Below are 27,258 nucleotides of genomic sequence, written 5' to 3'. Positions count from 1 at the left end.
CATTTCTGTCCCTACGATAGCACGTATACCCTTGTACATTCATTTCCCAGGTCTGATCTCCCTGCAGCCATGTCTCCGTTATCCCAACAACATTATAGTTACCCATTTGCACCTGGGCTTCAAGCTCATCCGCCTTATTTCTGACACTTGGTGCATTCAGATATAGAATTTTTAGCCCATTTCCCCTCTCTCTGTTTGAATTGCTGCCTATTGTGCTTAACCCAGCTCCCCGAACTCCCATCGGGCTATACGCCCCTAGAATTTTGTTGTCCTTCCTAAATTTACTTATTCTTTCAACACATTTAACTCCATGTTCCGTCAGACCATCCCTCTGTACATGTGTCCTCCTTATCACTTGTTCCGCCTCACCTTTCTCTACTACACACTTAATATTCCAGAACCTTTTAGTCCCCACCTGTCCTTTATTCTTCCTCTCGCTATCCTCTCTCACATTCTGGATCCCCGCCCCCTGCAAATTTAGTTAAAACCCCCCAAGAAGCTCTAGCAAACTTCCCTGCAAGAATGTTAGTACCGCTCCAGTTCAGGTGTAAACCGTCCCTTCGGAACAGATCCCACCTTCCCTGGAACAAAGCCCAATTATCTACAAGCCTGAAGCCCTCCTTCCTGCACCATCCTCTCAGCCACGTATTAATCTTTATAATCCTCCTGTTCCTTGCCTCACTCGCACGTGGCACAGGTAGCAATCCTGAGATTGTTACCCTGGAGGTCCTGCTCTTCAGCTTCGCACCCACCTCCCTGAACTCCCTACACAGGACCCCCTCACTCATCCTACCCACGTCATTGGTCCCTACATGGACCACAACATCTGGATTCTTGCCCTCCCTCTCGAGAAATTTCTTACAATGAAATTTCAAGTATAAAAAATTAAAATACAAAATTAAAAAAAACTTCTTTATGTATTCAATGGTTGCTTATATAAATTATATTTAAGACTCCTTGTGATTGAAATCGGTATTTTGCGATCGTGTTAAGATGTGCAATGATACTGGCAGCTCACTTTACACCAACTTGAAAATTTGATAGAGTGTAAAATAAGCTGATGGTTCATGACTGTCATAACTACTCTACAACAAAAGATTAATTACACCAATACTTACTTTAAATAAAGAAAAAATGCTGAACACGGAAAACATGAATTTCTAATTATTATGTCATAAGTCTACTTACAGGCTGTCCTGTTGATCCAACCAGTCCTGGTAAACCAACTTCTCCATGTTCACCCTCAATAAAATGAAACATATAATTAAAGAACAGCACTTTAAAAATATAATGCAAATAATTGGTCACTCTCCACCCACTCCCAACAATATCTTAATGAAATATTAATATTAAATAAGATGTATCAATGCCAAACCATACCCCTTGAAATTCTTTATTCCACATTCACTTTCTGATGTAATTGTTTCCTGATTTGGGGAAGTTGTGTTATATCAGCATCACAGCAATATGCTATGTTTTCTTACAGAAGTGAGACAAAGCACAAATTAGGAGACTGCTTTGCACTCTGTCTGCCACAGCCATCTGCAAGACTAGTTGCAAAACATTTTAATTCTACTCTCCATTCTAACACTAATCTGTCTGTTCCCACATTCCTCCACTGTCGGGTAAGGCTAATTGTAAATTGGAAGAATAGCAGCTCATATTCTGCCTGTGTATTCTACAACCCAATGGCATGAACACTGAATTCTTCGATGACTGATAATCCGCTCCTCCTCCTGTTCTCTCTTCTTCTAATCTACCCAGGTCCTCTCACACATATACATCTTCCAAAGCCATAACCCAACCCCCAGGGCATCTTCCAGTTTCCTTTTCCCTTTACCAACTCCATCAGCCGATTGTCCATACACTCCTTCCACTGAGTCCCCTTTCCCCACTGTTCCTACATGCCCATTACAACTCTTATTTGTTTCTTCTGCTTCCAGCATTTTGTCTTCATTTCAGATTTCCAGCATCTGCAATTCTTTGATGTAAATGTAAGTCACTATTTTACTTGGATGAAGTGTTAGGGAGCTTAACAGTGGGACAAAAAAAAAAAAGAAGTTGCATTCACCATCCTTGCAAGCTAAATTGAAGTGGAAAGAAGGGGGCAAATAGACATGAGTTTGGAGTAGTCCAGACCATTATAAAAAGGAATAATCCTTTTAAGATGCTGAAAGGAGAGGAAGAAGAAAGATACATTTGTGGTGGCAATTTAGTAACTCTACACTATACCTTCTCTCTGGCTTTGACATCCTTCTTACAGCACGATGACCAGGTTTAGGCATAATAATCTAAATAAAGTCTAATTAGTATTTTAGCTATTAAAAACTGATCTAACTAACTTATGCAATACACACACAATGCTGGAGGAACTCAGCAGCCCAGGCAGCATCTATTGAAGAGTACAGTCGACGTTTTGGGCTGAGACCCTTTAGTAGGACTGGAGGGAAAAAAAAAGAGGGCCGCAGAGATCACAGAGGGGAGCAGTGAACCCATTGTTGAAGGGAAGATTTAACCTTTTTCCAGGGTATGCACCCCTTGAAGAGACTTTGCAGTGTAGTAATCCACTACACTGAGAAAATCTGCAGATGCTGGAAATCCAAGCAACACACACAAAATGCTGGAGGAACTCAGCAGGCCAGACAAGACTTTTCTCCAGTCCTGCTGAGAGGTCTCAGCCCGCAACATTGATGTACTCTTTTCCATATGTGTTGCCTGGCCTGCTGCGTTCCTCCAGCATTTTGTGTGTGATGCTTGGATTTCCAGCATCTGTAGATTTTCTTTTGTTTCTAATTAACATGGTTATTAGGGAAGAAAATCCTTATTATTTGCTGTATACAACTCAGATCCACTACTTTAATAGAGAACTAATTGCCTCTTAAATGCCATCTGAAATGTCCTGTGATCCATTTCAAAAATGTACAATGAAAACAAAACAGTTCAATGATCAGTATTGCCCTTGGCATAAGATTTAGACATGGTGAAGGCAGAATTAGACCCAATGGCACTCACAGAGTTCTCATTCTAACCTTGGGATTTTTTCCAAAATATGTGGCTATGAGAATATTAATCTTATTTGTGAGACAAGCAAAGCGAAAGACTACTATATTATAATCATCTTTGAGTTTCACCTCTTACTAAATATCGTACAATCTTCCATGGTGATTCATGTAATCACCCCAATTAGACAAACCTGTCAGATGTGGAAACACAAAGATATACAATGGGGAGGAAGAGGCTTTGACATTAAGCCCGAATTCCATGAAATCTCAAGGCAACATGTCTAATACAGGCAAATAAGTCTTCTTTTGATTATCATGTTATGATTCTCTTGATTCTCATTAATTTACTGTGTACACTTTAGTTAGTCTATGTAGCATGAAGTACCAAAATGAACAACATCTGAATCCTACCTTTGGATGGAAAAAACTCTTAGATTAGTAATTGATTATAAACCATTTCTTCACTTCTCTTTTGAACTTCACTATGCAGAAAAAGCCTGTACATGACCCCCATCATTCTGCATACTTTTATCAAATCTCCCCCTCATTCTCCTTCGCTCTAGGGAATAAAGTCCTAGCCTATTCAACCTTTCCCTATAACTCAGGTATTCCTGTCCTTGCAACATCCTTGTAAATTCTCTTCCAATGTTATTTTTATATCAAAAGGTAAATGTGAACAGGCTTTTTCTACCAAGTTTGAGTGAGACTAAAACTAGAGGTCATGAGTTAAAAGGGAAAGGTGAAATGTTTAAGGGGAAAATGAGGGCAAACTTTTTCACTTCGAGGATGGTGGAAGTATGGATTGAGCTGCAGTGGAAGTAATGGATGCTGGTTTGCTTTCAACGTTTAAGAGAAATCTCAACAGGTACATAGATGGTAGGGGTATGGAGGGCTATGGTCGGGATGGATGGGACTAGGCAGATTAATATTTTGGTGTGGCATAGATGGGCCAAAGAGCCTGTTTCTGCACTGTAGTATTCTCTTTATGACTCTCTCTCTTCATGTAACACAACTATCATATTTCCTTGTATATCAAAAGTATGAATAGTTTATGTGAAGGTAGAAACAGGATGACTTGGCAGATAGATGCATGGCTGAGAAGCTGGTGCAGGGAACAGGGTTTCAGGTTCTTTGGATCATTGGGATCTCTTCTGGGAGAGGTCTGAGCTGTACAAAAGGGATGAACTATACCTGAACCTGAGGGGGACTAATATACACGGCAGGCAGGTTTGTTAGAGCTGTCAGGGAGAGATTAAACTAATTAGGTAGGGGGATGGGAACTGGCATGATGGGACTCAGGATAGGATGGATGGTGAAAAAACAAAGGTAGTGTGCAATCAATCTGTCAGGAAGGGAAGGCAGATAGGACAAAATTGCAGCCAACAGGGTGAGTATCAGTGCATTAGGGATGCAGAATCAAAAAGGGGAGCAAATACAGCACTCAAAGTGTTATTTTTCAATGCACAGAGTATAAGAAATAAGTTGGATGATCTGTTGCACTTTAACAGATAGTCGGGTATGATCTAGTGGCTATCACTGAATTGCAGCCAAAGGATAATTGTAGTTGATAGTTGAATGCCCAAGGTTACACATTGTAATGGAGGGATAGCGAGGTAGGCGGAGGGGGTGGCACGACTCTGCCGGTAAAGAATGGCATCAGATCATTAGAAAGATATGACATAGGATCAGAAGATGTTGAATCCTTGTGGGTTGAGTAAAGAAACTGCAAGGGTAAAAGGACCCTGATGGCAGTTATATACAGGCCTCAAAAAGTAGCTGGGATGTGGACTACAGATTACAACAGGAAAGAGAAAAGACAACATTATGATAGTCATGGGAGATTTTAGCATGCAGGTAAATTGGGAAATTGGGAAAATTGGGAAAAAAAAGAGTGAATTTGTTGAATGCCTATGAGATGGCTTTTTAGAGCAGCTTGTGCTTGAGCTTACTAAGCCTACTGTGTGTTATGTAATGAACTGGAGACGATTAGGGAGCTTAAGGTTAAAGGAACCCTTAGGAGGTTGTGATCACAATACAGTATGATTGAGTTCAACTTGTAATTTGATAGGGAGAAAGTAATGTCTGATGTAGCAGTATTTCAGTGGAGTAAAGGAAATTACAGTGGTATGAGAGAATAGTTGGCTAAAGTAAGTTGGAAGGAGATGCTGGCAGGGATGACAGCAAAGCAACAATAACTTGGGTTTCTGGGAAAAATGAGGAAAGTGCAGATAGATATATTCCAAAACAAAGAAATACTCAAATGGTAAAACAGTACAACCATGGCTGACAAGGGAAGTTAAAGCTGATGTAAAAGCAAAAGAAAAGGCATACAACAAAGCAAACATTTGTGGAAAGATAGAGGATCGGGAAGCTTTTAAAAACCTACAGAAAGCAACTACAAGAATCATTAGGAGGGAAAAGATGAAATATGAAAGCAAGCTAGCAAATTATATCAAAGTGGATAGAAAAAGCCTTTTCAAGTATATAAAATAGAGATGAGAATGGACTGCTAGAAAATGAGGCTAAAGAAACAATAACGAGGGACAAGGAGATGGCAGATCAACTAAATGATTATTTTGCACCAGTCTTCACTGATGAAGATACTGACAATGTGCCAGGTGTTGAAAGGTGTGAGGGAAGAGGAGTGAGTGCAGTTACTATTACAAGGGAGAAGGTGCTCGAAAAGCTGGAAGACCTAAAGGTATACAAGTCACAAAGATGAGATGAACTGCACCCTAGGGTACTGAAAGAGGCAGTGGTAGAGATTGTGGAGGGATTAGTAATGATCTTTCTAGAACCATTGGACTCTGGCATGGTTCCGGAGGACTGAAAAATTGCAAATGTCACTCCACATTTGGGATGTAGCAAAAAAGAAATTATAGACCAGTTAGTATTGTGACCTCAGTAGTTGGGAAGATGTTGGAGACAATTGCTAAGGATGAGGTTCTGGAGCAATAGGTAATACAGGACAAGATAGGAGATGGTCAGCATGGTTTCCTTAAGGGAAAAGCTTGCCTGATGAACCTGCTGGAATTCTTTGAGGAGATTACAAGTAGGATAGATAAAAGGGATGCAGTGGGTGCTGTATATTCGGCTTTTCAGAAGGCCTTTTACAAGGTGCCCACATGTGAGGCTGCTTACCAAGTTAAGAGCCCATGGTATTACAGAAAGGTTACTAGCATGGTTAGAGCTTTGGCTGATTGGTAGGAGACACTGAGTAGGAATAAAAGGATCTTTTTCTGGTTGGGTGTCCATGACTACAGGTATTCCGCAGGGGTTGGTGTTGAGACCGCTTATTTATATGCTGTATATCAGGGGTGTTAAACTCATTTTAGGTCACGGGCCGGATTGAGCAAAATGCAGCTTCATGTGGGCCGGATCAGTCGGACGCGTGCGAACGCAGCTTTCGTTGCCTCCATTTTTTCAGCCTGCTCTCATGTGTCTCAGTCTCTGCTATAACTACAAAGTGTTTCACTTTACAAATTCCGTTTCTTATGAAGAAGACTGCCGAATAAACACTAAAAACCCTGAAAACCTGGTACCTGAATAAACTCAGCATTAGCCATATCATACGCCATAGGCGCTTTGATTACTGGGGCCAGCTTTAATAGTAATTAGATATTATCTCGCGGGCCAAAGATAATTCCACCGTGGGCCGGATTTGGCCTGCGGGCCTTGAGTTTGACATATATGCTGTATATCAATAATATTGATGATGGAATAGATGGCTTTGTTGCCAAGTTTGCAGATGATATGAAGATTGAGGATGAGCAGATAGTGCTGAGGATACAAGGCGGCTGCAGAAGGACTTAGACAGATTAGGAGAACGGGCAAGAAAGTGGCAAATGAAATACAATGTTGGAAGATGCATGGCCATGTATTTTTGTAGTAGAAATAAATGTGCAGACTATTTTCTAAGCAGGGAGAAAGTCCAAAAATCAGATGCAAAGGGACTTGGGAGTTCTTGTGCAGAACACTCCAATGGTTAACTTGCAGGTTGAGTTGGTGGTGAGGAAGGCAAATGTAAAGTTACCATTCATTTCAAGAGGTCTAATATTGATGCACCATCAATAACTCACTCTGAGACGTAAGAAGCGAGATATCGGCTTTTATTGACTGGAAGAATGAACAACACTACATCCTGGAGAATGAGGCCGGGCTCAGGCCTCAATCGCCTTTATACAGGGGTCTGTGGGAGGAGCCACAGGAGCAGTCCAGACAGGTATATGTAGTTCACCACAAATATATAAGAGCAGGGGTGCGATGTTGAGGCTTTATAAGGTGCTGGTGAGGCATCACCTTGAGCGTTGTGAACAGTTTTAGGCTCCTTATCTACAAAAAAATGCACTGGCATTGAGGATGGTTCAGAGGAAGTTCACAAGGATGATTCCTGGAATGAAAGGGTTATCATATAAAGAACGTTTGATGGCTCTGGTCCTGTACTCGCTGGAATTTAGAAGGATTTGGGGGGGGGGGTGGTATTATTGATATACAGCATAGAAAGAGTCAATGTAGAAAGAATGTTTCCCGTGGTGGAAGAGTCGAGGACAAGAAGGCACAGCCTCAGGATAGAGGAGCTTCCATTTAAAACAGAGGTGTGTAGAATTTTTTTTTTGGCCAGAAGGTGGTGAACTTGTGGAATTTGTTACCACAGGCAGCTGTAGAGGCCAGGTCCTTGGGTGTCTTTAAGGTGGAAATTGATAGGTTCTTGATTGACCACAGCATCAACGGTTACAGGGAGAAGGCCGGGGTTGGGGAGGTTAAAATAGGATCATCCATGATTGAATGGCAGAGCAGATGATGGGCCAAATGGCCTAATTCTGTTCCTATGTCTTATGGTTATGAAATGTTTAGGAAAATGCAAAATATCATAGAAAATAGAAGTCTCCAGTGATTAATAAATGTGGTAATGGGATTGAAATCAATCATATATATGAACAAACCTTTGTGCCAGGAATCCCAGGTAGGCCATTTTTTCCATTTTCACCATGTCGTCCCTATCAAATAAAAATGCACACATTTGCTATTACATTAATGTGTAGACTTTATGCTGATATAGTTTAGTATCAAACCTTTAATCATTTAAACTTACTGGAAGCCCATTTAATCCTGGATAGCCCTGAGAACCTTTGTCACCTTTTGTACCCTTGAACAAAACATAATACTAAGATCAGTATTTTTGGAACAATAACTTACACAATAATTATTTTAAACTAACTTCCCAAATACCTTTTTACCATCAAAACCGTGTCGGCCCGGTTCTCCTTTCAAGCCCCGAGGACCCTGAAATACAATTAAAACGCATAATATTCAAACAAGAAAAGTGTGCCATAAGAGATCTCAACAGGATAATTATAAGAATTTGTTCCCCATATCCCATCTATGCATTCCAAATTAGCTGTGTTAATTTTTACTGGCATCAACTGCTGTTCCACTTAGATTAAGTACACAAACATTTGTATAATTCAAAGAACTAGAACAATTAGCCTCATTATAAACACTTTATAGCTAGTAAGTAATCTAGTATGTTTACTGATATACAGAAGACTTGTGTAATTATTTATTGGTAGTCAACTCTAGTAGACATTATATCCACAATAACTAAATACATTTGGACAAAAACACAACTACTTTTGTATTTTTGGCTAGGGTGAAGAAGTATCAATGCGTAGAGTTATGGTAGGATGGTGGTAGTTAGCTGAGAATCTACATCTAAATGCGCCATGAGGTGCACTTGTGTTGATGATCAGTGAGGAAGAGATGTTAAAACATAGAATCATGACCTACAAGAACAGGCTCTTCAGCCCCAAATATGCTAAACTTATAAAATTAGTAATCAAATGCCCTTTACTTCCACATATCAAATGTCATAACTACCATCCTGTCTACACTGATTCAAGGACTAAGGATTTATAGTTGGGGAGGGATAATTGAAAATGGTTAACAGCAGATTTCCTTAATATTGTTTTCAAGCTTCATTGATGTTTCAGTGTTAATGCTAAACATGACTACCATGATCCCTCCTCTAACCATGCTACAAAATAAATATCAGTATCAGGCTCATGTAAATCTGCCATATACGGTCCCAAGCCTGGCTGCAAAAAGGGGGAGAGTTGGGCACGGGGCTAGCAACGCCATCCCATTAAAAAATGCCAGCAGAAGCTCTGAGAAGCTCTCATCCCTGAGAGAGGAAGCATACACCAAAAAGATGAGCTACACCTGAAGACAACGTGAAAGACTGTCCTAGGACAGTAGGGAGAATAGGGCTTAAGAAAAGCAAGATCAGGCTTATGTAAGAACCTAACCTGGAAAATCATAGTTTGAAGCCAGTAGGGATGACTTGTGGTGCGAGAATGTGTTAATGTTTAGGAACTTATGAAAGGTCAGCGACCTGAAAAATTAATCTCTTTCACTCTTGCAGCTGCCAAATCTTCCTATAATTTTCTATTTATCAGATTTCCCGCATTTGTAGTATTTGCATTCTGTCATTAAATCTGACCAAATAAAGAAGGTAGGAGAACTTTCTAGTGATTCGTTTTGCTTCTATTGTTCAGAAGTTTTTCAAATATACAGTTAAAGTGGTGTACTTCAACATTAAAAAAAGGAACCTTCTGCTTTGGTTACCATGGGGCCTTGTTGTCCTGATAATCCTTGTAAACCTGGATCACCTTGTTTGCCCTGGCAAAATAAGAAAAGTTGTTTTTTTTAACATATCTCATTTTAAATTCATTACAATTTATCTACTTTCCATACTAATCTATCAACAACTGTAGGAATAATTACATTGGATATTTAAACTTCTCACTCTGGTTTTTTTTAGTGACAGATTCCTTACTAATGTCATGAATAAAATATTTGAAATACCAATTAATTTTCAGTATCAGATATATATTACACTTTTGAGCTTACGTACTCATCTGATTTAATCATGAGTTGACTCTTAGGCATTATTATGTATCCATAAGGCCTGAGATTGTTTCTCAGAATGCGACATGCACAAATGTCTGAAAAACTTTGAAAAACTGCACATGTTGTAAATCTGAAATAAAAAGGAAAGTACTGGAAATGTTTAGTAGGCCAGGTAGCATCTATGGAAATAGAAACAGTTAATGTTTCAAGCCTGATATCCTTCTTCAGACTGGGAAAGACAAACAAGTTAGTTAGGTTAGCAGAGAATGTGGGGGAGAGAACAGGTGGAATAAAGGGAATTTCTGTGATAGTTTTTGACAGGATAAGCTAATGTGGCAGCAAAGAAGTTAAAATCATATTAATCTTTTTTGTATGTCAAATATGGAGTCAGAGGTAAAGTTGTGGGGCATACCAGCAGACACCTCAATACAAAAATTTAATAAGAGAAAAGGTGGCAGAGAAGCTTTCTCCCCCATATAATCATATGAGATACAATACTTATTTCCTTCCATCATTCATAGACCTAAACAATCCTTTCAGGTGAAGCACTGATTCACTTGCACCTCTTCCAATCTAATATACTGCATGAGCTTTCCGACGGAGAAACCAGGCACACATTGCGTAATTGCTTTGCAGAGCAACTGTACTTAGTCTGCAGGAGTGACCCTGAGCTTTGTTTACCTGTCATTTTAATTCAGCATCTCTCTCCAACTCTGTCTCCTGTATTTTACAAAGCTCACTGCAGCTTGAGGTGTAATACCTCAACCTCCATCTGGGCTTGTTGCAGCTTGCAAGATTCAATATCAGATCCTCTGACACACTCTTACAAAGTAATCTTTGTATGGTAACTGACCTGTTTTGCTTGCCACCATTTCCCCTCTTTTTTCACCTTTTTCTTGTTTGTGTTGTTTGGCCTGGTAGGCATTATGGAGAACAAGCAACTCTTATATATATATATACACACACACACACACACACAAAGAAATAAGTTTCATCTGATCTTAACTGCCCCTTAATTGCTACATTGTTTCTTCTGCCTCAGTATACCAGAGATTTCCCATTATTTCCTCTATCTCTGTTGTCTATACTAACTTGTTTCTCTCTTTTCCTGTTCTGATAAAGTGTGCTGTACTGGACCTAAAATGTTAACTGTTCCTCTTTCCACAAATGCTGCCTGACATGCTAAGTATTTCCAGTTTTATCACTTTTTTTACATTCTTGTAATAGGTGAAATGACTTCTGTATTACGCGTCTTGATTCTAATTCGATTGCTCATTTCTTGCTCAAAGCTAAACTATGTGCACATGCTAGGTAAACTGTATCATTTATTCTCCAAAGTTGTTCGTTTAAAATTTCACCACTCTTTATTCCTGTATGAAATTAATCTTAAAATCTATAGTTTGTGTAGAAAATAAAAGCATATGATAACACTGAGTCAAAAAGTTAGATGATACATCAACATAAAGGTGAAAGGCTGAAATGGAATGAGAGCAACAGTTTTTTCCAAATGTGAATAGAGCAATTAACATAATGAATAGGAAACTCCTTAAGATACTGCAGGTGAATTTTATCATAGGTTTAGGCTATTTATTAGTCTACTAAAGAATGGTGAAAAAATTGTATTGTTTGCACTAAGTTCCCTCATTCTTTCTGAGCCTGCTTTTGAATCGCCCTCATGGCGTCCAGGAATTTCCATAGCTTCCACTATGTAACTCAGATAGAGAAATTCAACAGTTGCCAGGAAACACCTGGTGCAAAAGTGGAAAATTGCATGTCTGAAATATCACGAAACTTTAAACTCAATTAATGCTTCTTTTAAAGCATCAAGTTGCTATTTTGCTGAAAGATGTAACTTAGATTTTACAAAGTTCTTATAAATACTTTTTCTTAAATCAGAAAAGATTATGCTATTATTGGAAACAGTAAATGCATAATTACTAGGACGTAATAGGATAGAATGCATTGATTCAGGATTATTTCTTTGTTGCCTGCACCTAATACAATCTGATTTATATTTCTGAGAGGATTGTGGGACTTCAGAGTTAATTTGCCTAATTGTAGGAGCCAAGCACATGGTAATTAATTAGCCAGAGTATTTATTAGTATGAAGAAAGTGATGAGGAACAGTGTAAAGATGAAAATTATAGCGTGGAGAGTTCTCTTTTAAATCAGGTTGTCACATCATTTTGTAACTGTATTAACTTGATTCTTACTGGAACACCAGGCCTTCCCTCCTCACCCTTATAGCCACGAAATCCTTGTGATCCCTATAAAAGATATACATGAAAATGAATAAAAGCTGAGTTGCAAAATGAATGGTAAATGACACCTTTTACTAAAAGATCATTCTTACCTGAATTCCCTGACGTCCTGGTACTCCTGGTTTTCCAGGTGATCCTGGATTTCCTTGTTAAATAATATCAACATTTTAAACTTTAATCAAAATCTATGAATTTGTATACAAGTAAATTAAAAATAGACCCAAGTACATAGGAACTTAAACATATTACAATGCAATAAAGCAGAAGTTTGGTGAATATATTGAAATTTAGCACAATTCTCTATACAAAAAAAATCATAAACCTCATCTTAATTCTTTATCTACTTCTGTTGCCAAAGATTAGAAGGCTTGGAAAGTCAATTGACAAGGCATCTGGGGCAGCACATTTGAATTTCTATTTCTGCACATTAGATAAGATGCACGTTCTTAAAATTTGGAAGTGATATTCAAGGTCAACACCAGGACATAATCACAGTATTGAATCAGCGATTGGGAGTGAGAGAAAGGTGACTCACTCAGGTCAGTGAATAAGCATTAACATGAGAGTTTCAGCATTTGAACAGCAGCCAATCAGAGATTGGGATTCATTAGATAGTAAAAAATAAAATGGCAGGGATAAGCAGAGTAGCCTTTGTTGGAGTGGACAGTGTTAGAGTGGAGTTTTTGAGGCTTTAGCTCCTTAAGGCTTCAGTAAGAAAAGGCAAAAAATTGTAGGTAGATTTTTTTCAGTTTAATTATTGCTTCCTTCTTTATAATTGTACAGTTAGATCAGCAAGGATGCCAGGCAGGATAGCTGAATACTCCCTTGTGAGATGATGGAAGGCAATATCCCTGGCGACTTCACCTGCAAGTGGTGCATTCAGATGCAGCTTCTAACACTCAGTGTTAAGGAGCTGGAGTTGGAACTGGATGAACTCTGGATCATTCAGGAGGCAGAGGGGGCTGATAAACAGGATAAGGTGCAGGACACAGAAAACTAGGTGACACTCAGGAGAGTAAAAGAGGTTAAACAGCCAGTGCAGAGTAACCCTGTGGCCAGCCCCCTCAACAAAAGGGATGTCACTTTGGGTACTGTCAGGGGGATAACCTAGCAGAGGAAAGTCACCATGGTTAGGTCTCTGGCACTGAGTCTTGGGGGAGAAAGGGAGAGAAGATGTGAGCTGTGGTGACAGGGGATTCATTAGTTAGGGGAATAGATGTGAATGAGAACTAAATTCCTGCATGCTATGTTGCCTCTGGGGGCCAGGTCTGGAACATTTTGGATCGAGTCATCAGTATTCTTAAGTGGGAGGGTGAACTGCTGGAGGTTGTGGTCCACATCAGTATCAATGACATAGGTAGGAAGAGAGATGAGACTCTGCAAAGTGAGTTTAGGGAGATAGGTGCTAAGTTAAAGGACTGAACCTCCAGGGTTGTGATCTCAGGATTGCTGCCTGTAGCACATGCTAGTGAGTTCAGAAATCATCAGACTTAATGGGTGGCTAAGGAGTTGGTCTAGGAGGGAGGGCTTCAAATTTTTTGGATCATTGGGCTCTCTTTCATGGTGGGTGGGTAGGTGGGACCTATGCAGAAGAGATATTTTCCAACTAAACAGGCGGGGGGGGGGGGAAACTAATATCCTGGATGGAAGGTTTTCTTGGACTGCAGGCAGTGGGGTGGGGGGACAGTGTTGGGGGGGTTAAACTAGAGTTGCAGGGGAGTGGGAACCAGAGTACCAGAACAAATAGTAGAGTGGTTGAGGAGACAAGATGTTCAAGACCTCAGACAAAGGTTGAGCATGGTGAGACTAATGTCCTTAAGCTGTGTATATTTCAATGCAACAAGTATTGTAAGTATTGCAGGAAAGGCAGATGAATTCAGGGCATCGATCAACACTTGGCAATATGATATTATAGACATTAGTGGGACTTGGATGCATGAGTAGGGCTGTTTTCAACATGACAGAGCAGGAGGGATTAAAGGGGGAGGGGTAGCATTACTAGTTAGGCCAGTGCTCAGTCAGGACAGACTGGAGAACTCATCTAGTGAGACTTTATGGGCAGGTGATAAAAGTTTGTGTGGAAAGACTTTACATTTAGTGATCATTAGTTGCAAGGTAATTATGGAAAAGGAATGGTCTGGTCCTCGGGTTGAGATTCTAAATTGGACAAAGGCCAATGTTGATGTTAACAGAAAGGATCTGACAAGTGTTGGTTGGGATAGGCTGTTTTCTGGCAAAGGCCTCCCAGTTGATACGTGGGATGCTTTCAAAAGTGAAACTTTGAAAGTACAAAGATTGTATCTGCCTGTCAAAATAAAAGGCAAGGATAACAGGTTTAGGGAACTTTGGTTTTCAAGAGAAATTGAGGCCCTGGTTAAGAAAAAGGAGCCGTATAGCAGGTGTAGGCAGGTGGGAATATACGAGGTACTTGAGGAGTACAAGAAATGCAAGAGAGCACTTAAGAAAGAAATCAGGAGGGCTAAAAGAAGGCAAGTGGTTGCTCTAGCAGACAAGGTGAAGGAGAATCTTAAGGGCTCCCACAGATAAGTTAAGAGCAAGGATTACAAATGATTGGTCCTCTGGAAGATCAGAAAGTTAATCAATCTGTGGAGCCATATTAAAAAATGGGAGAGATCTTAAATGGATTTTTTGAATCTGTATTTTCTCGGGAGATGGACACAGATTCTATAGAAGTAAGGCAAAGTAGCAGTGAGATTGTAATCTGTATACAGTCCATGAGGAGGTGTTTGCTGTCTTGAGACAAATCAGGGTGGACAAATCCCCAGGACCTGACAAGGTGTTCCCTTGGACCCTGTAAGTGCAGAAATTGCAGAGGCTGTAGCAGAGATATTTAAATCATCCTTACTGACAGGCAAGCTACTGGGAGATTGAAGGATAGCTATTATTGTTCTGTTGTTTAAGAAAGGTTGTAAGAAAGTCGTAGGCTGTTAAGCCTGACATCAGTAGGAGGAAAGTTATTGGTTGGTATGCTAAGAGCACAAATATATGAACATTTGGATAGATAGGGATTGATTAGGGATAGTCAACATTGGCTTTGTGTGTGGTAGGTCATGTCTAACCAATCTTAGTTTTTTTAGGATGTTACTAGGAAAGTTAACAAAAGCAAGACAGTGGCTGTTGTCTACATGAACTTCAGCAAGACATTTAACAAGTTCCCACATGGGAGGATGGTCAAGTAGGTTCAGTTGCTTGGCATTCAAGATGAGGTAGTTGCTTGCTGCTTACATAGTGAGTGGTAGGGCACTGAGGAGTGTGATAGAACAAAGGGATCTGGGAATACAGGTCCATAATTCCATGAAAGTAGTGTCACAGGTAGATAGGGTCATTAAGAAAGTTTTTGGCACATTGGCCTCCATAGATCAAAGTATTGAGTACGGGAGTTGGGAAGTTCTGTTGAAGTTGTATATAACATTGATCAGGCCTGATTTGGAGTATTATATAGTTTTGGTCACCTACCTGCAGGAAAGCTGTAAAGATTGAAAGAGTACAGAGAAAATTTAAAAGTATGTTGCCAGGACTGGAGGACCCGAGTTATAAGGAAAGATTGAATAGTTAGAACTTTATTCCCTTAAACATAGAAAATTAAGGGGAGATTTGATGGAGTTACAGAAAATTATGAGGGGTATAGATAGGGTAAATGTAAGCAGGCTTTTAACACTGAGGTTGAGTGAGACTACAACTAGAGGTCATGGGTTAAGTGTGAAAGGTGAAATGTTTAAGGGAAATATGAGATGTTGTCATAAGGAGGGTGTTGGGAACAGACTTCCCTATCAAATGCAAGACAGACACTGAAGTACTGGGAACTGGACTGGACTAGAGTTAGGGATGGGACTGGACACAGTCTAGAAGCTGGGACAGGAACACAGACTTGGGCTAGGACTTTGGCTAGGAATGCAGGACCAGGACAAGGAACTGGGAACTAGGAGCCTAGGCTTAGATTCCAAGCCAGAGACCAGACAAGGACCCAAAACCCAAGTCTTGACTTGGGCTCAGACCCCAGAACTAGCTGAGGACATGACATGGCTTGGGTTCTTCAGGGCTTGGCTACAGGACTAGACATGGAACTCCTGCACAGGATGAGCATATGGACAGGACAAGAACCCGAAGCCTTGACTTGATCTTGGGACACCTGAACACAGAGCCTTGGTCTTGAGAGAGACAGGAACACAGAGACATGGAATACAGAGTCAGGACCCCTCCTTAGGAACAGGATTTAGGGCTGGGGCTCTACAGAGTCAGGATCCCTCCTAGGGAGCAGGACATAGGGCCAGGACTCATACACAGAACAGAGAGACAGTTCCCAACACTAGGTAGCAGTAAACAGCCAAACCTACCTAGCAAAGCCATAGACACAGAGATGGTTCCCAACACAAGGTAGCAGGAGATGGCTAGACCTACCTAGCAAAGGCATGGACACAGAGACAGTTCCAAACAACAATAGACTGTTCCTTATCTAGACATAGTAAGGCTCCAGTCTTGCTCTGGTAGTAGAACTTGACAGCAATACAGGCAAATGCTTCCAACAGGAAGGGAACAGTCCAGCAACTGAAGCTCAACCCAGGAGCTATTTATGTAGCCAGCCCGAAATGAGAATCAGGTGCCTCAATTAGAGCATCCAAAAGAACAAGGGAAAACCAGAAAACCTGGAATAAGGAATGATGGACCAGACCATGAGTCGGAATGTAGAGTTCACGGACCGGACCATGACAAAGGTAAATTCACTCAGACAGTGGTGAGAACGTGGAGTGAGCTGCCTGGGGAAGTGGTGGATGTGATTTCAATGTTGAAGAGAAATTTGATAGGTTCATGGATGGGAGGGGATTGAAGGGCTCTGGTCCAGCTGCAGGTCAAAAGGACTAGGCAGTTCAAATGGTTCAGCATGGGCTGGATGGGCTGAAGAGCCTGTTTCCATGCTATAATTTCCTATGATTCTATGACATAACAAAAGCTGAAAATTCAGTTCAGTACCAGAGGGGTAATGACATCTTAAAGAAACAATATGGAAATAAAGTACCATTTGTCACAGAAAATATGTAAAAAGTCTCATTGTTCTTTACAAGTAGCATGGAAATTTCCTCTTGGAAACTAAGGATGAACTACACATGCAAGAATTGCTACCTATGTCCACAGCCTAAGGATGACTGTTCACAACATCATAGCATAACTGTTACTGTGATTTGAGAGCCAAAACATTATCACATGACTAATTCTGGTGAATGAGACTATGGTGAAAAGGAAGCTTCACAGTGAACAATTTGACTTTGAATATTACATTATAATTAGCATTGTAAAATTATGAACAGAATATGCTTTTGGGGGAATTTACAGATAAAAGTTTAACATTACCACTGATCTGAGTTTGATTTGCGTGCAGGAGGTTTTAAACTGATCTTTATTGCTCCTCTGTAATCATAAGTACTATTTGCAGTGTGCTGTTGGAAATGTGGCTTGCATCTTGGTCCCAGAGGAATGCTGTTTTGGCCATATTCATGTATGGTTGAATGATAATTAAACAAACTTGAATTTGAACTTAGGAATAAGAAGGGGTGATCATTTTCTATACTATTTTATTATGTAGTAATATATTATATTTTAGGCCTCCATATAGTCAGTGGAAACTAGAGGAACAAATGTAGAAAGGTGTAAGAGCAATAGAGTTATAGTAGTGGAAAATCATTTGAGAAAATTCAAAAGGATAGGATTTATGCACATTTGGAAAAGCAGAGGCTGATCAGACATAGTCACCATAGCTTTACTCAGGGGAAATTCTGTCTCAATAATTTGGTAGAGTTTGTTGAGGAGGTAACAAAGGAGATTGACAAAGACAGAGTGGTTAGCATGATCTATGTAGACCATTAGTAAGGCATCTGACAAAGTCTCACATAGTAGGATGATTAAGAAGGTTGAGGCACATAGGATCCAAGACAATCTGAATAACTGAATCCAAAATTGGCTTGGTAGAAGAATATGTTTTTGACTGGAAGTCTGTGAGTAGTGGTGTATCACAATGACTGGTGCTAGGAACATTGATGTTTGTGATATACATGTACATGTTGGAAGTGAATGTAGGAGTTGTGAGAAGTAAGTCCTCTGATGACTCTAAAATTGTGCTATTGATAGCGATGTGTCCATACTGTATGAAATGTGGCGTTGCGCTAAAGAGAGTAAAGAGAAAATTCACCAGGATGTTGCCTAGATTGGTGGGCATTGGTTTTTGGAGAGATTAGATAGGCTGGACTTGTGAAGGAGGCTGAAGAGCGACTTGGTAGAAGTGAATAAAATTATGTGAGCAGTAGATAGGGTCGATATTCATAATCTTTCTTCCTGTGGTAGGGGTATGTAAGACAAAAAGGCATGGCTTTCAGGTGTGAGGAAGGGTTTTTAAAGGGGATCAGAGGGGAATGTCCTTTTCTTTTACAAAGACAGTGGTTGATATACAGTATGCATTGCCAGTGAATGTGGTGGAATCAGATACTATCACTATTTTCAGAGACAATTAAACAGACTCATAAGTAGGTATAGCATTAAAGGATTTATCTGTACTATGGACAAATATGATTATGATCATGTATTAACAGATAGGTTAAAAGGTTAGCATGGACGTGCTGGGCTGAAAATTTAGCATGAACATGGTGAACCAAAGAGCACAAGACTGTACTACAAAACTATGACTATGTCATTCAAGGATAGGCTAGACAAGCAGATGCAGAAAGAGGATACTGTGGAATATGCTGAGAGATTTAGATGAGGAAAGATGGGCATGGACTCAAAAGTACCAAGGTATAAACTGCCTTGCTAAATGGTCTTTTTCTGTTCCATACATTGCCAAACATAACATGCAGTTGTGTTAACTCTCTCAGCTCCTGATGACATGTTATTGACATCCCTTACATTCATTGATTAAAGATACACCATCAAGCTCAACAGGCAAGCTGTTAGACAAAAGTAGTTTGATACTGGGAGTAATTTCTTACCATCTAATTTAGATGGCAATTCTCCCTAGTAATTAATTAAAACATTTTTGAAATACGATTTCAAATTATTTCCACCAGATCTTAAGCAAGGTGAAGTATTTATTTGTAGGAAGAATTTCCATTTGATAATACAGAAATTTATAATCAAGCCGCTGACAGTTGCTTGCTTATTTAGTCCAACTTTGACTATTAAAGTGGGATAAGTCTCCAGAAAAGTCATAATCTGTGGAGGAATGGAAATACTTATTTGAATACGAGTCATTGTATTAATTTTTCTAAGTTAATGGTGGAAAACCAAATAAATCCATACTATTTAGGCACTGCAAGTTTTCAGTGTAAGAATGTTAAGATGTAGAAGGACGTTCTCAGCTTTAACCGTAATACTTGCATCTACTGGGGAAGGAAACCGGAGATCCGTGAGCTAATCCTCATCGGCAGATCGGAGGTGGAGAGGGTCAGCAACATTAAATTCCCTGATACTATCATTTCAGAGGATCTGTCCTGGGTCCAGCACATAAGTGCAATTACAAAGAAAGCACGGCAGCACCTCACTTCCTTAGAAGTTTGTGAAGATTCAGCATGACATCTAAAACTTTGACAAACTTCTATAGATGTGCGGTACAGAGTATATTGACTGGTGTGGAACCATCATGCGCTTGAATGGAAAATCCTACAAAATGTAGTGGATGTGGTCTAGTCCATCACAATCAAAGCACTCCCCACCATTGAGCACATCGACACAGAGCCCCATCGCAGGAAAGCACCTATAATTATGGACCCCCAGCACCTAGGACAAGCTCTCTTCTTGATGCTACCATCATGAAGTAGTATAGGATCCACTCCACCAGGTTCAGGAACAGTTATTACCCCTCAACCATCAGGCTCTTGAATCAGAGGGGATAACTTCACTTAATTTCACTCACCCCATCGCTGAACTGTTCCCACAACTGATGGACAGACGTTCAAAGACACTTCATCTCATGTTCTCAATACGTATTACTTACTTATTTATTATTATCTATATTATTATTTCTTTTTTACTTTCTTTCAGTATTTGCACAGTTTGTTGTCTTTTGTACATTGGTTGTCCGCCCTGCTGATGCAGTCTTTCTTTGATTCTATTATGGTTATTGGATTTATTCAGTCTGCCTGAAAGAAAGTGAATCTCAGGGTTTTAGTTGATGACATGCACTGTATTTACTTTGAAAATAAATTTACTTTGAACTTTGAAGAAAAGTAAGTAACTGAAGATGCCAGAAATTTGAAATAAGAATATAAAATGATTAAAAGATTAGGTAATGGAAAGAATTGCAAGCTAATGCAGCTGAGGATAAAATGACATTGTAGAATTGAAATGAGAAAATAAAGTAACAAGGGAAAAAATGAAAAATACGTGCAAGAAAAGGCTAACAGAAAGTAAAAATGAACAATAGTGACAGGACACAGAGAGAACCAGCAGAAAGACGGAAAAGAGCTTCTTGTATATGGATAACAAAATAAATGAAATACAGCTTAAACATACTAGGCTAAAAGAAACAGAAATGAATACTAGAAATGTAGGAGCTGTGCACATATTATCACATATAGCATGCCAGAATGTTCCTTCTTGTGTAAAACACAGGATTCAGAATTACTTTGGAACCGCTGACTCTCATTATTATAAGCACAGATGTGCATGTTGGCTAGAAAGATAATTCATTTCTTTAAATTATGGTAACATCCTTCTCTTTGTTGCCCTAAAGACAGCTTGACAAGAATCCCATCCTGAACTCCTGTATACATGCATTACAAAGTAAAGAAAAAGTAAAGTGGGTAAGTGTGGTGGTGGAGAGTGGCAATGAAAGGAACTTTCCTTCCAGTATATATATGTATTACATTTCTTTTAATCACGTTGTTGCCTTCTTATTATGTAAAGAATTTTGTTCTTAAAGATATTTATTCTCAAGTAATAAGTGGCCCAATGCACACTCAGTGGCCACTTTATTAGGTACACCTGCTCGTTAATACAAATATTGAATCAGCCATTCATGTGGCAGCAACTCAATGCACAAAAGCATGCAGACACTGTAAAGAGGTTCAATTGTTGTTTAGAACAAATATCAGAATGAGAAAGAAATGTGATATAAGTGATTTTGACTGCGGAATGATTGTTGGTGCTGGACAGGGTGATTTGAGTATCTCAGAAAGTGCTGATTGCCTGGGATTTTTACATACAACAGTTCTCTAGAGTTTACAGAGAATGGTGCCAAAAATCAAAGATGTCCAGTGAGCAGCAGTTCAGTAGGTGAAAATGCCTGGTTAATTAGAGAGGTCAGAGGAGAATGGTTCAAGCTGACTGGAAGGAGACTGTAACTCAAATAACCACACATTACAACAGTGGTGTGCAGAGGAGTTTCTCTGAACACACAAGATGTTGAACCTTGAAATGGATGAGCTACAGTAGCAGAGGACCATGAACATACACTCAGTGGCCACTTTATTAGGTATAGGTTGTATATTAATTGTATATTTAATGCCGGTAAGACAGAAGAGTTTTTGATAAAAGATCAATAAGGAGCAACTTTATTCAACATATACATTTACATGTATTAGGGACTTGTTGTGGTGTGTTGGTGCGACATGCAACAAGAAACTGCATTCAACAATTATAAAAAATAAAGAAAACAAAGTTGGAATTAGGATATGGTAAAATATGCATATGTATATACACAAGTACTAGCATGTATTTACAATGTAAACAGCATTATAAAAAGTGGTTAAGTAGCTATTTAGTCATAGAGAGCTACAAATGAGAAAAAAGAGCCTTTTGTCCATTAAGTCCCGAGTGACTATCAAACACCCCAGTTTTTCACTAATCCTATCCCAATCTATTTTAGTCTCCCCACATTTCCATCAACTCATCTCAGATTCTGCATCTCACCGATACAGAAGACAACTAACCCACCAACCCTCATTTTTGAAAGTGGGAAGTAACTGGAGCAGCTGAAGGGAACACACACTCACACTGAGAACATGAAGTTAGAAGTGAACATTCAACTCTATGCAACAGTCAGGGACAGGCACCTAACCTGCTCTTGGAAGGTGGAGTTAGTCACAAAATCTTCTAAGGAGGCTACTGAAAACCTTTTGGAAAAAATTAGGAAGACATTAGGTAATTACTTCTTGCAGGATTCCACAGTTATTATGATAGTGTGATGGTTAAACCTGAAGAATGAGACATGAGTGTCAGTGCTCAGTATCTTCTTCAGCCTGAAAGGGAACGGCCTGTGAATCCCAACTGTTTTGGAGAACTTTTGCTAGATGATCCAGAAGTCAGCAGGGGTGTTACAATGAATGCCATGCAGATTGAAGAGGAGGTGGTTGCGGTTAACATGTATAATCCATCATTTCTCATCTTGGACTCATTTGAGGAAGACAATGGCCTGGATTCTTAGATTTAAGAACAGACTCTTGTTTATTAGTTGAAGAGAAAGCAATTGAACACCGCTGTTGCTCAGTCTGACTTAGATGAAGAACAACTAGGATATTCTTTGGAGAGAGAGATTGAGAAGGCTAAAGATCAGATTGACTGAGATTGTTTCTCAGTGGAGGAGTTCTGAAAGGCTGAAATGGAGATCAATGGGTTTTGTCAAAGAAAAAGACTTCTAGATGAATTTTCAAGTTTGCAAGGGGGAGAAACTGAGGAAAGGAACAGCCATATTTTCAAGCTTAATCCAGTACTTGAAGATAGTGTCTTGAGAGCTGGTGGATGGCTTAGCAGGGCAGCTATGTCTGAAGAATCTAAACATCCTGTTATACAGGCAAAAGATCTTAACATCTCAGACCTTATTCTGAGACATATACATCAAGAGGTGGGACATGGTGGTCATAAGCACGTTATCCAGGTTGTGCCAAAAATTCTGGATTCCCAGAGCTGGTACACCTATAAGAAGAATCCTGTCTAAGTGTGTTGTTTGTCGATGGTTGCCACCAGCTCCAGGATGCCAGCATGGTAGATCTACCTCTGGACATGGTCTCTCCAGATGAGCCTCTGTTTACATGTGTAAGAGTAAGAAGGAGTACAGTGAAGAGGTATAGGTCATATTTACCTGTCTAGCTATACGAGCTGTTCACATTGAAGTGGCATCTTTAAACACGGATTCCTTTGTTAATGCAGTTTGATGTTTTATAGCAAGACGATGACAGGTTCATGAACTATGCTCTGACAGTGCAACAAACTTTGTTGAAACTGAGTGTGAACTGTGAGAAGCCATTGGAAAGTGGAGTCATTCACAGATTAGTGAAGTCCTTCTTCAAAAATGAAGAACATGGGAGAGATTGATCAGGTCTGTGCAAAAGGTCCTCAGCTCCACCATGACAGTACAGAATTTTGACAAAGAGGGTTCCCACACAGTTCTTTGAGAAGTAAAGGCTATTATCAATGATTGTCTAATTACTAAATCATCTTCCGATTCTAATAATTTGGGAACACTAACACCCAACCATCTGTGGCTTCTGAAGACCTCACCATCCTTACCACTAGGAGAGTTCCAAAAGGAAGACACTTATGCTCATCTTAGATGGAAGCAGATTCAGTACATGTCAAACTTGTTTTGAAAATGGTGGGTCAAGGATTATTTACAGGAACAGTTACAGGATGCAAGAAATGGTTAGGTATAAAATGCAATTTCCTCCCAGGAAACATTGTGCTTATAGTTAACAACACAGTGCCTCAAAATTCATGGATCATGGGAAGAGTCATTCAAATATTTCCAGACAGGAGTGGGGAAGAAGGTGGACATCTAGACCAAGACCAGCTGCCTGGATCGGCCTATAACCAAAATCTGTCTTCTACAGGAAGCAGAGTTTTGAGGATCTACAGGTCTAGAAGCTTTATGACTTTGACTTGACTTACTGACTTGACAAAAAGTGGTGGTAAAGATCATTCTGTACTGAGCTAAATGGTGGTAACCTCTGGCCTAGATGACTGTTGCACTACTTGTCTAGAAGAAGAAAGAGGACATTTGTATAAATGTTAAGATGTTTGTCCTTGAAGAATTCATGTCTACTAATTTGATAATATGTAGTTGTAATTATTATAGTGTAATAATTAAGGGACAGGGATGTAGGAGCCATGTATTTATTTTCTGTTTGTATTGTGTTTTGTGGTGCATTTATTATGGTAATCTGTCACGTTGGTTGGGGTGTGATAGAAGCAAATGAGCATAGTTACATATTCATGCTTTGTCTTAGTTAATTGATTAGTCTAATTGGGAGTTAGAGGCAGCTGGGAATGATTTTTTTTGTTGACTGCTAATTTAGTTCAACCACTTGGTTGTATCATTTAAGTATAGAATGCTCATTCTGATATCTCTTAAATGTGCTAACTTAGCTAATTGGAATGCTAAGTTACTTTGATGCAAATTACGCTTAGTATCACTTGGTCATATCACTAATTAGAACACTTAGTTATGCTGATTTGAATGATAAGATCACTATATTACTAATTCAATTTTGTTAGATTTTTATCGATAAAATCATTTGCCTTTGCTGGTTTTGTAAGAAAGGATCAAATGTACCTTTTTCAGTTTGGAACTTTGTTATCTGGAAGCACATCATGCAGTGTCGATTACCCTGGCTTAGTCTGTTAGTGGTTTAGGTTTGTTTTCAAGTAATTGCTACAAAAATATTGCAATGCTTTTCTACCAGTTCCCAATGTACCTCACTCTTATGAATAAAACACCCAGCAACTGTCTAGAGGTTTATGAATTTCAGAAACTGTGGCCTCTATTTTAATTTTCCCACAAAGGAAGTAAATGAATCTTTAATAATAGGAAAAGATTATCCCAAACCAACAAGCATATGTTTTCTATCATTTTTACACTGTTGTTTGCTGTGTTGTGCAAGTGTCTTTATTCATTTGTATAAGGCTTTATAATGTAATTTTAAGTCCAATTTAAATTTAACAACTGCTGTTTGAACCCTTAAAGGCTTTGGAATGTAACTAATAAACATGGTTGGGAGCTGCTAGCTCCAGATGCTAAGTTCATTTTACCATATTTAATACAAGACAGGCAAAATGAAAATACTTTCGGTCTGCTATCTACTGATTATGATTACTCTCTGCCCCTAAAACCATTAAACCCTGATCTACAGCCTGCCCATCTCCTGGATGCCAAGAATCACATTGCCAGGCCAGATTGTGGGTTATTACTCAGAACTTTTGCTTGTCAGATAGCCAACCTATTAATTTAATGGTTAATGGCAGGAACTGTAAGAAAATAATTAAATGAGATGCTACTATCCAATGCAGCACGATTCTCATGCCCATGCCATTGCCAGGTTCACATTGTACTATGCTACTGTATATACTTGCATTTATTAGCACCAAGGCCCTAAAATCCAATGTGGGAATTGTAGAAATGAAGCAGATGTCTACCTCACGACTCCCCACAGAGTTCATTCAAATATCCATGAACAATTATAAATCCCATTCCACTAATGGCATGTAAACAAATGATAGTGCTGCATATTGATGAGGTGATGGAGTACGGAGTACTTGGTAACACAGGACAAGATAGGACAAAGTCAGCATGGTTTCCTGAAGGGAAAATCCTGCCTGATGAACCTACTGGAATTCATTGAGGAGATTACAAGTAGGATAGATGAAGGGGATGCGGAAGATGTTGTATATATGGACTTTCAGAAGTCCTTTGACAAGGTGCCACACATGAGACTGCTTACCAACTTAAGAGACTGTGGTATTACAGGGAAGTTACTAACATGGTTGGAGCATTGGCTTATTGGAAGGAGAAAGCGAGCGGGAATAAAAGGATCCTTGTCTGGTTGGCTGTGAGTGACTAGTGGTGTTCTGCAGGGATTGCTGTTGGGATCTCTTTTTATGCTGTATACAAATGATTTAGATGATGAAATAAATGGCTTTGTTGCCAAGTTTGCAGATGACACGAAGATTGGTGGAAGGACAGGTAGTGTTGAGGAAACAGATAGGATGCAGAAGGACTTAGACAGATTAGGAGAATGGGCAAGAAAGTGGCAAATGAAATACAGTCGGCCCTCCTTATCCGCGAGGGATTTGTTCCGGGTCCCCTCACGGATATCAAAATTCACAGATGCTCAAGTCCCTTATTCAACCTATCTCAGTGCAGTGGACATTAGGATCCAGCAACAGAGATCTGAATCCACAGTGTTTTGGTTCATGAAAATAATCACGATCGCGAATGAAAATAAAGTGGAAATAATAAAGCAATCGGAAAGAGGTGAAATGCCATCGGTCATTGGAAAAGCGTTAGGCTACAGTCGGTCAATGATCGGAACAATTTTAATGGATAAAGTGAGAAAGGCTGTGCCCCGATGAAAGCTACAATTATTACTAAGCAACGCAGTGGTTTAATTATTGGGTTTTTGATCCTCACATCAACCCAGCACAGTGGAGAGCGCACTCGATAGCGGTCTGTCACTGGATTGAACTCGGGAAGAAGTTCCCGAGCCCGGCGCTGAAACATACATTCTTAAGTGTTTTATACCCATAGAAAGGTAAAATATATACTATATACTAAGACAAACGTTTGACTAACTGACGCTAAATAATACCAGATGTACCTGTTCCGACTTACTGAGTAAGAGAACTTCCAATTTTTTTAAAATCCCGATCCACGATAACCCACGCAATCCTCCCGTATACAGTACATTAAATCATCTCTAGATTACTTATAATGCCTAATACAACCTAAATACTATGTAAAATAGTTGTTATACTGCATTGTTTAGGGAATAACGACAAGAAAAAAAGTCTGTACATGCTCGAACAACAAATGCTGGAAGAGCACTTCCGGGTTTCTGCTATTCGTGGTTGGTTGAATTCGCGCATGTGGAATTCGTGGATAAGGAGGACCGACTGTATAATGTAAAATGCATGGATATGCACTTTGGTAGCAGAAATATTTTCTAAACAGTGAGAAAATGCAAAAATCTGAGATGCAAAGGGACTTGGCAGTCCTTGTGCAGAACACCATAAAGGTTACTTGCAGGTTGAGTCAGTGGTGAGGAAGGTGAATGCAATGTTAGCATCATTTCAAGAGGTCCAGAATACAA

The 27,258-nt window shown here is 39.5% G+C and overlaps 1 protein-coding gene across 1 annotated transcript in view; it reads right to left on the bottom strand.

Annotated features, from left to right (window-relative positions):
• LOC140733770 (uncharacterized) overlaps nucleotides 1-20,844 on the bottom strand; it is a 98,605-nt gene extending 77,761 nt beyond the window's left edge. The window contains exons 1-8 of the mRNA XM_073057522.1: nucleotides 20,802-20,844; nucleotides 12,265-12,317; nucleotides 12,125-12,178; nucleotides 9,627-9,680; nucleotides 8,232-8,285; nucleotides 8,095-8,148; nucleotides 7,946-7,999; nucleotides 1,189-1,242 (exon numbers count right to left, since the gene is read on the bottom strand). Of these exons, the coding sequence (XP_072913623.1) occupies nucleotides 1,189-1,242; nucleotides 7,946-7,999; nucleotides 8,095-8,148; nucleotides 8,232-8,285; nucleotides 9,627-9,680; nucleotides 12,125-12,178; nucleotides 12,265-12,317; nucleotides 20,802-20,844 (420 nt within the window). The remainder of the gene's footprint in view (nucleotides 1-1,188; nucleotides 1,243-7,945; nucleotides 8,000-8,094; nucleotides 8,149-8,231; nucleotides 8,286-9,626; nucleotides 9,681-12,124; nucleotides 12,179-12,264; nucleotides 12,318-20,801) is intronic.
• Nucleotides 20,845-27,258: the final 6,414 nt, after the last annotated feature.

The sequence above is a fragment of the Hemitrygon akajei genome, chromosome 9, assembly GCF_048418815.1.
Source record: "Hemitrygon akajei chromosome 9, sHemAka1.3, whole genome shotgun sequence".
NCBI classification, from domain to species: Eukaryota; Metazoa; Chordata; class Chondrichthyes; order Myliobatiformes; family Dasyatidae; genus Hemitrygon; species Hemitrygon akajei.
Note: the sequence above shows the minus strand (reverse complement) of the source record. Positions and strands in the feature narration are given on the sequence as shown.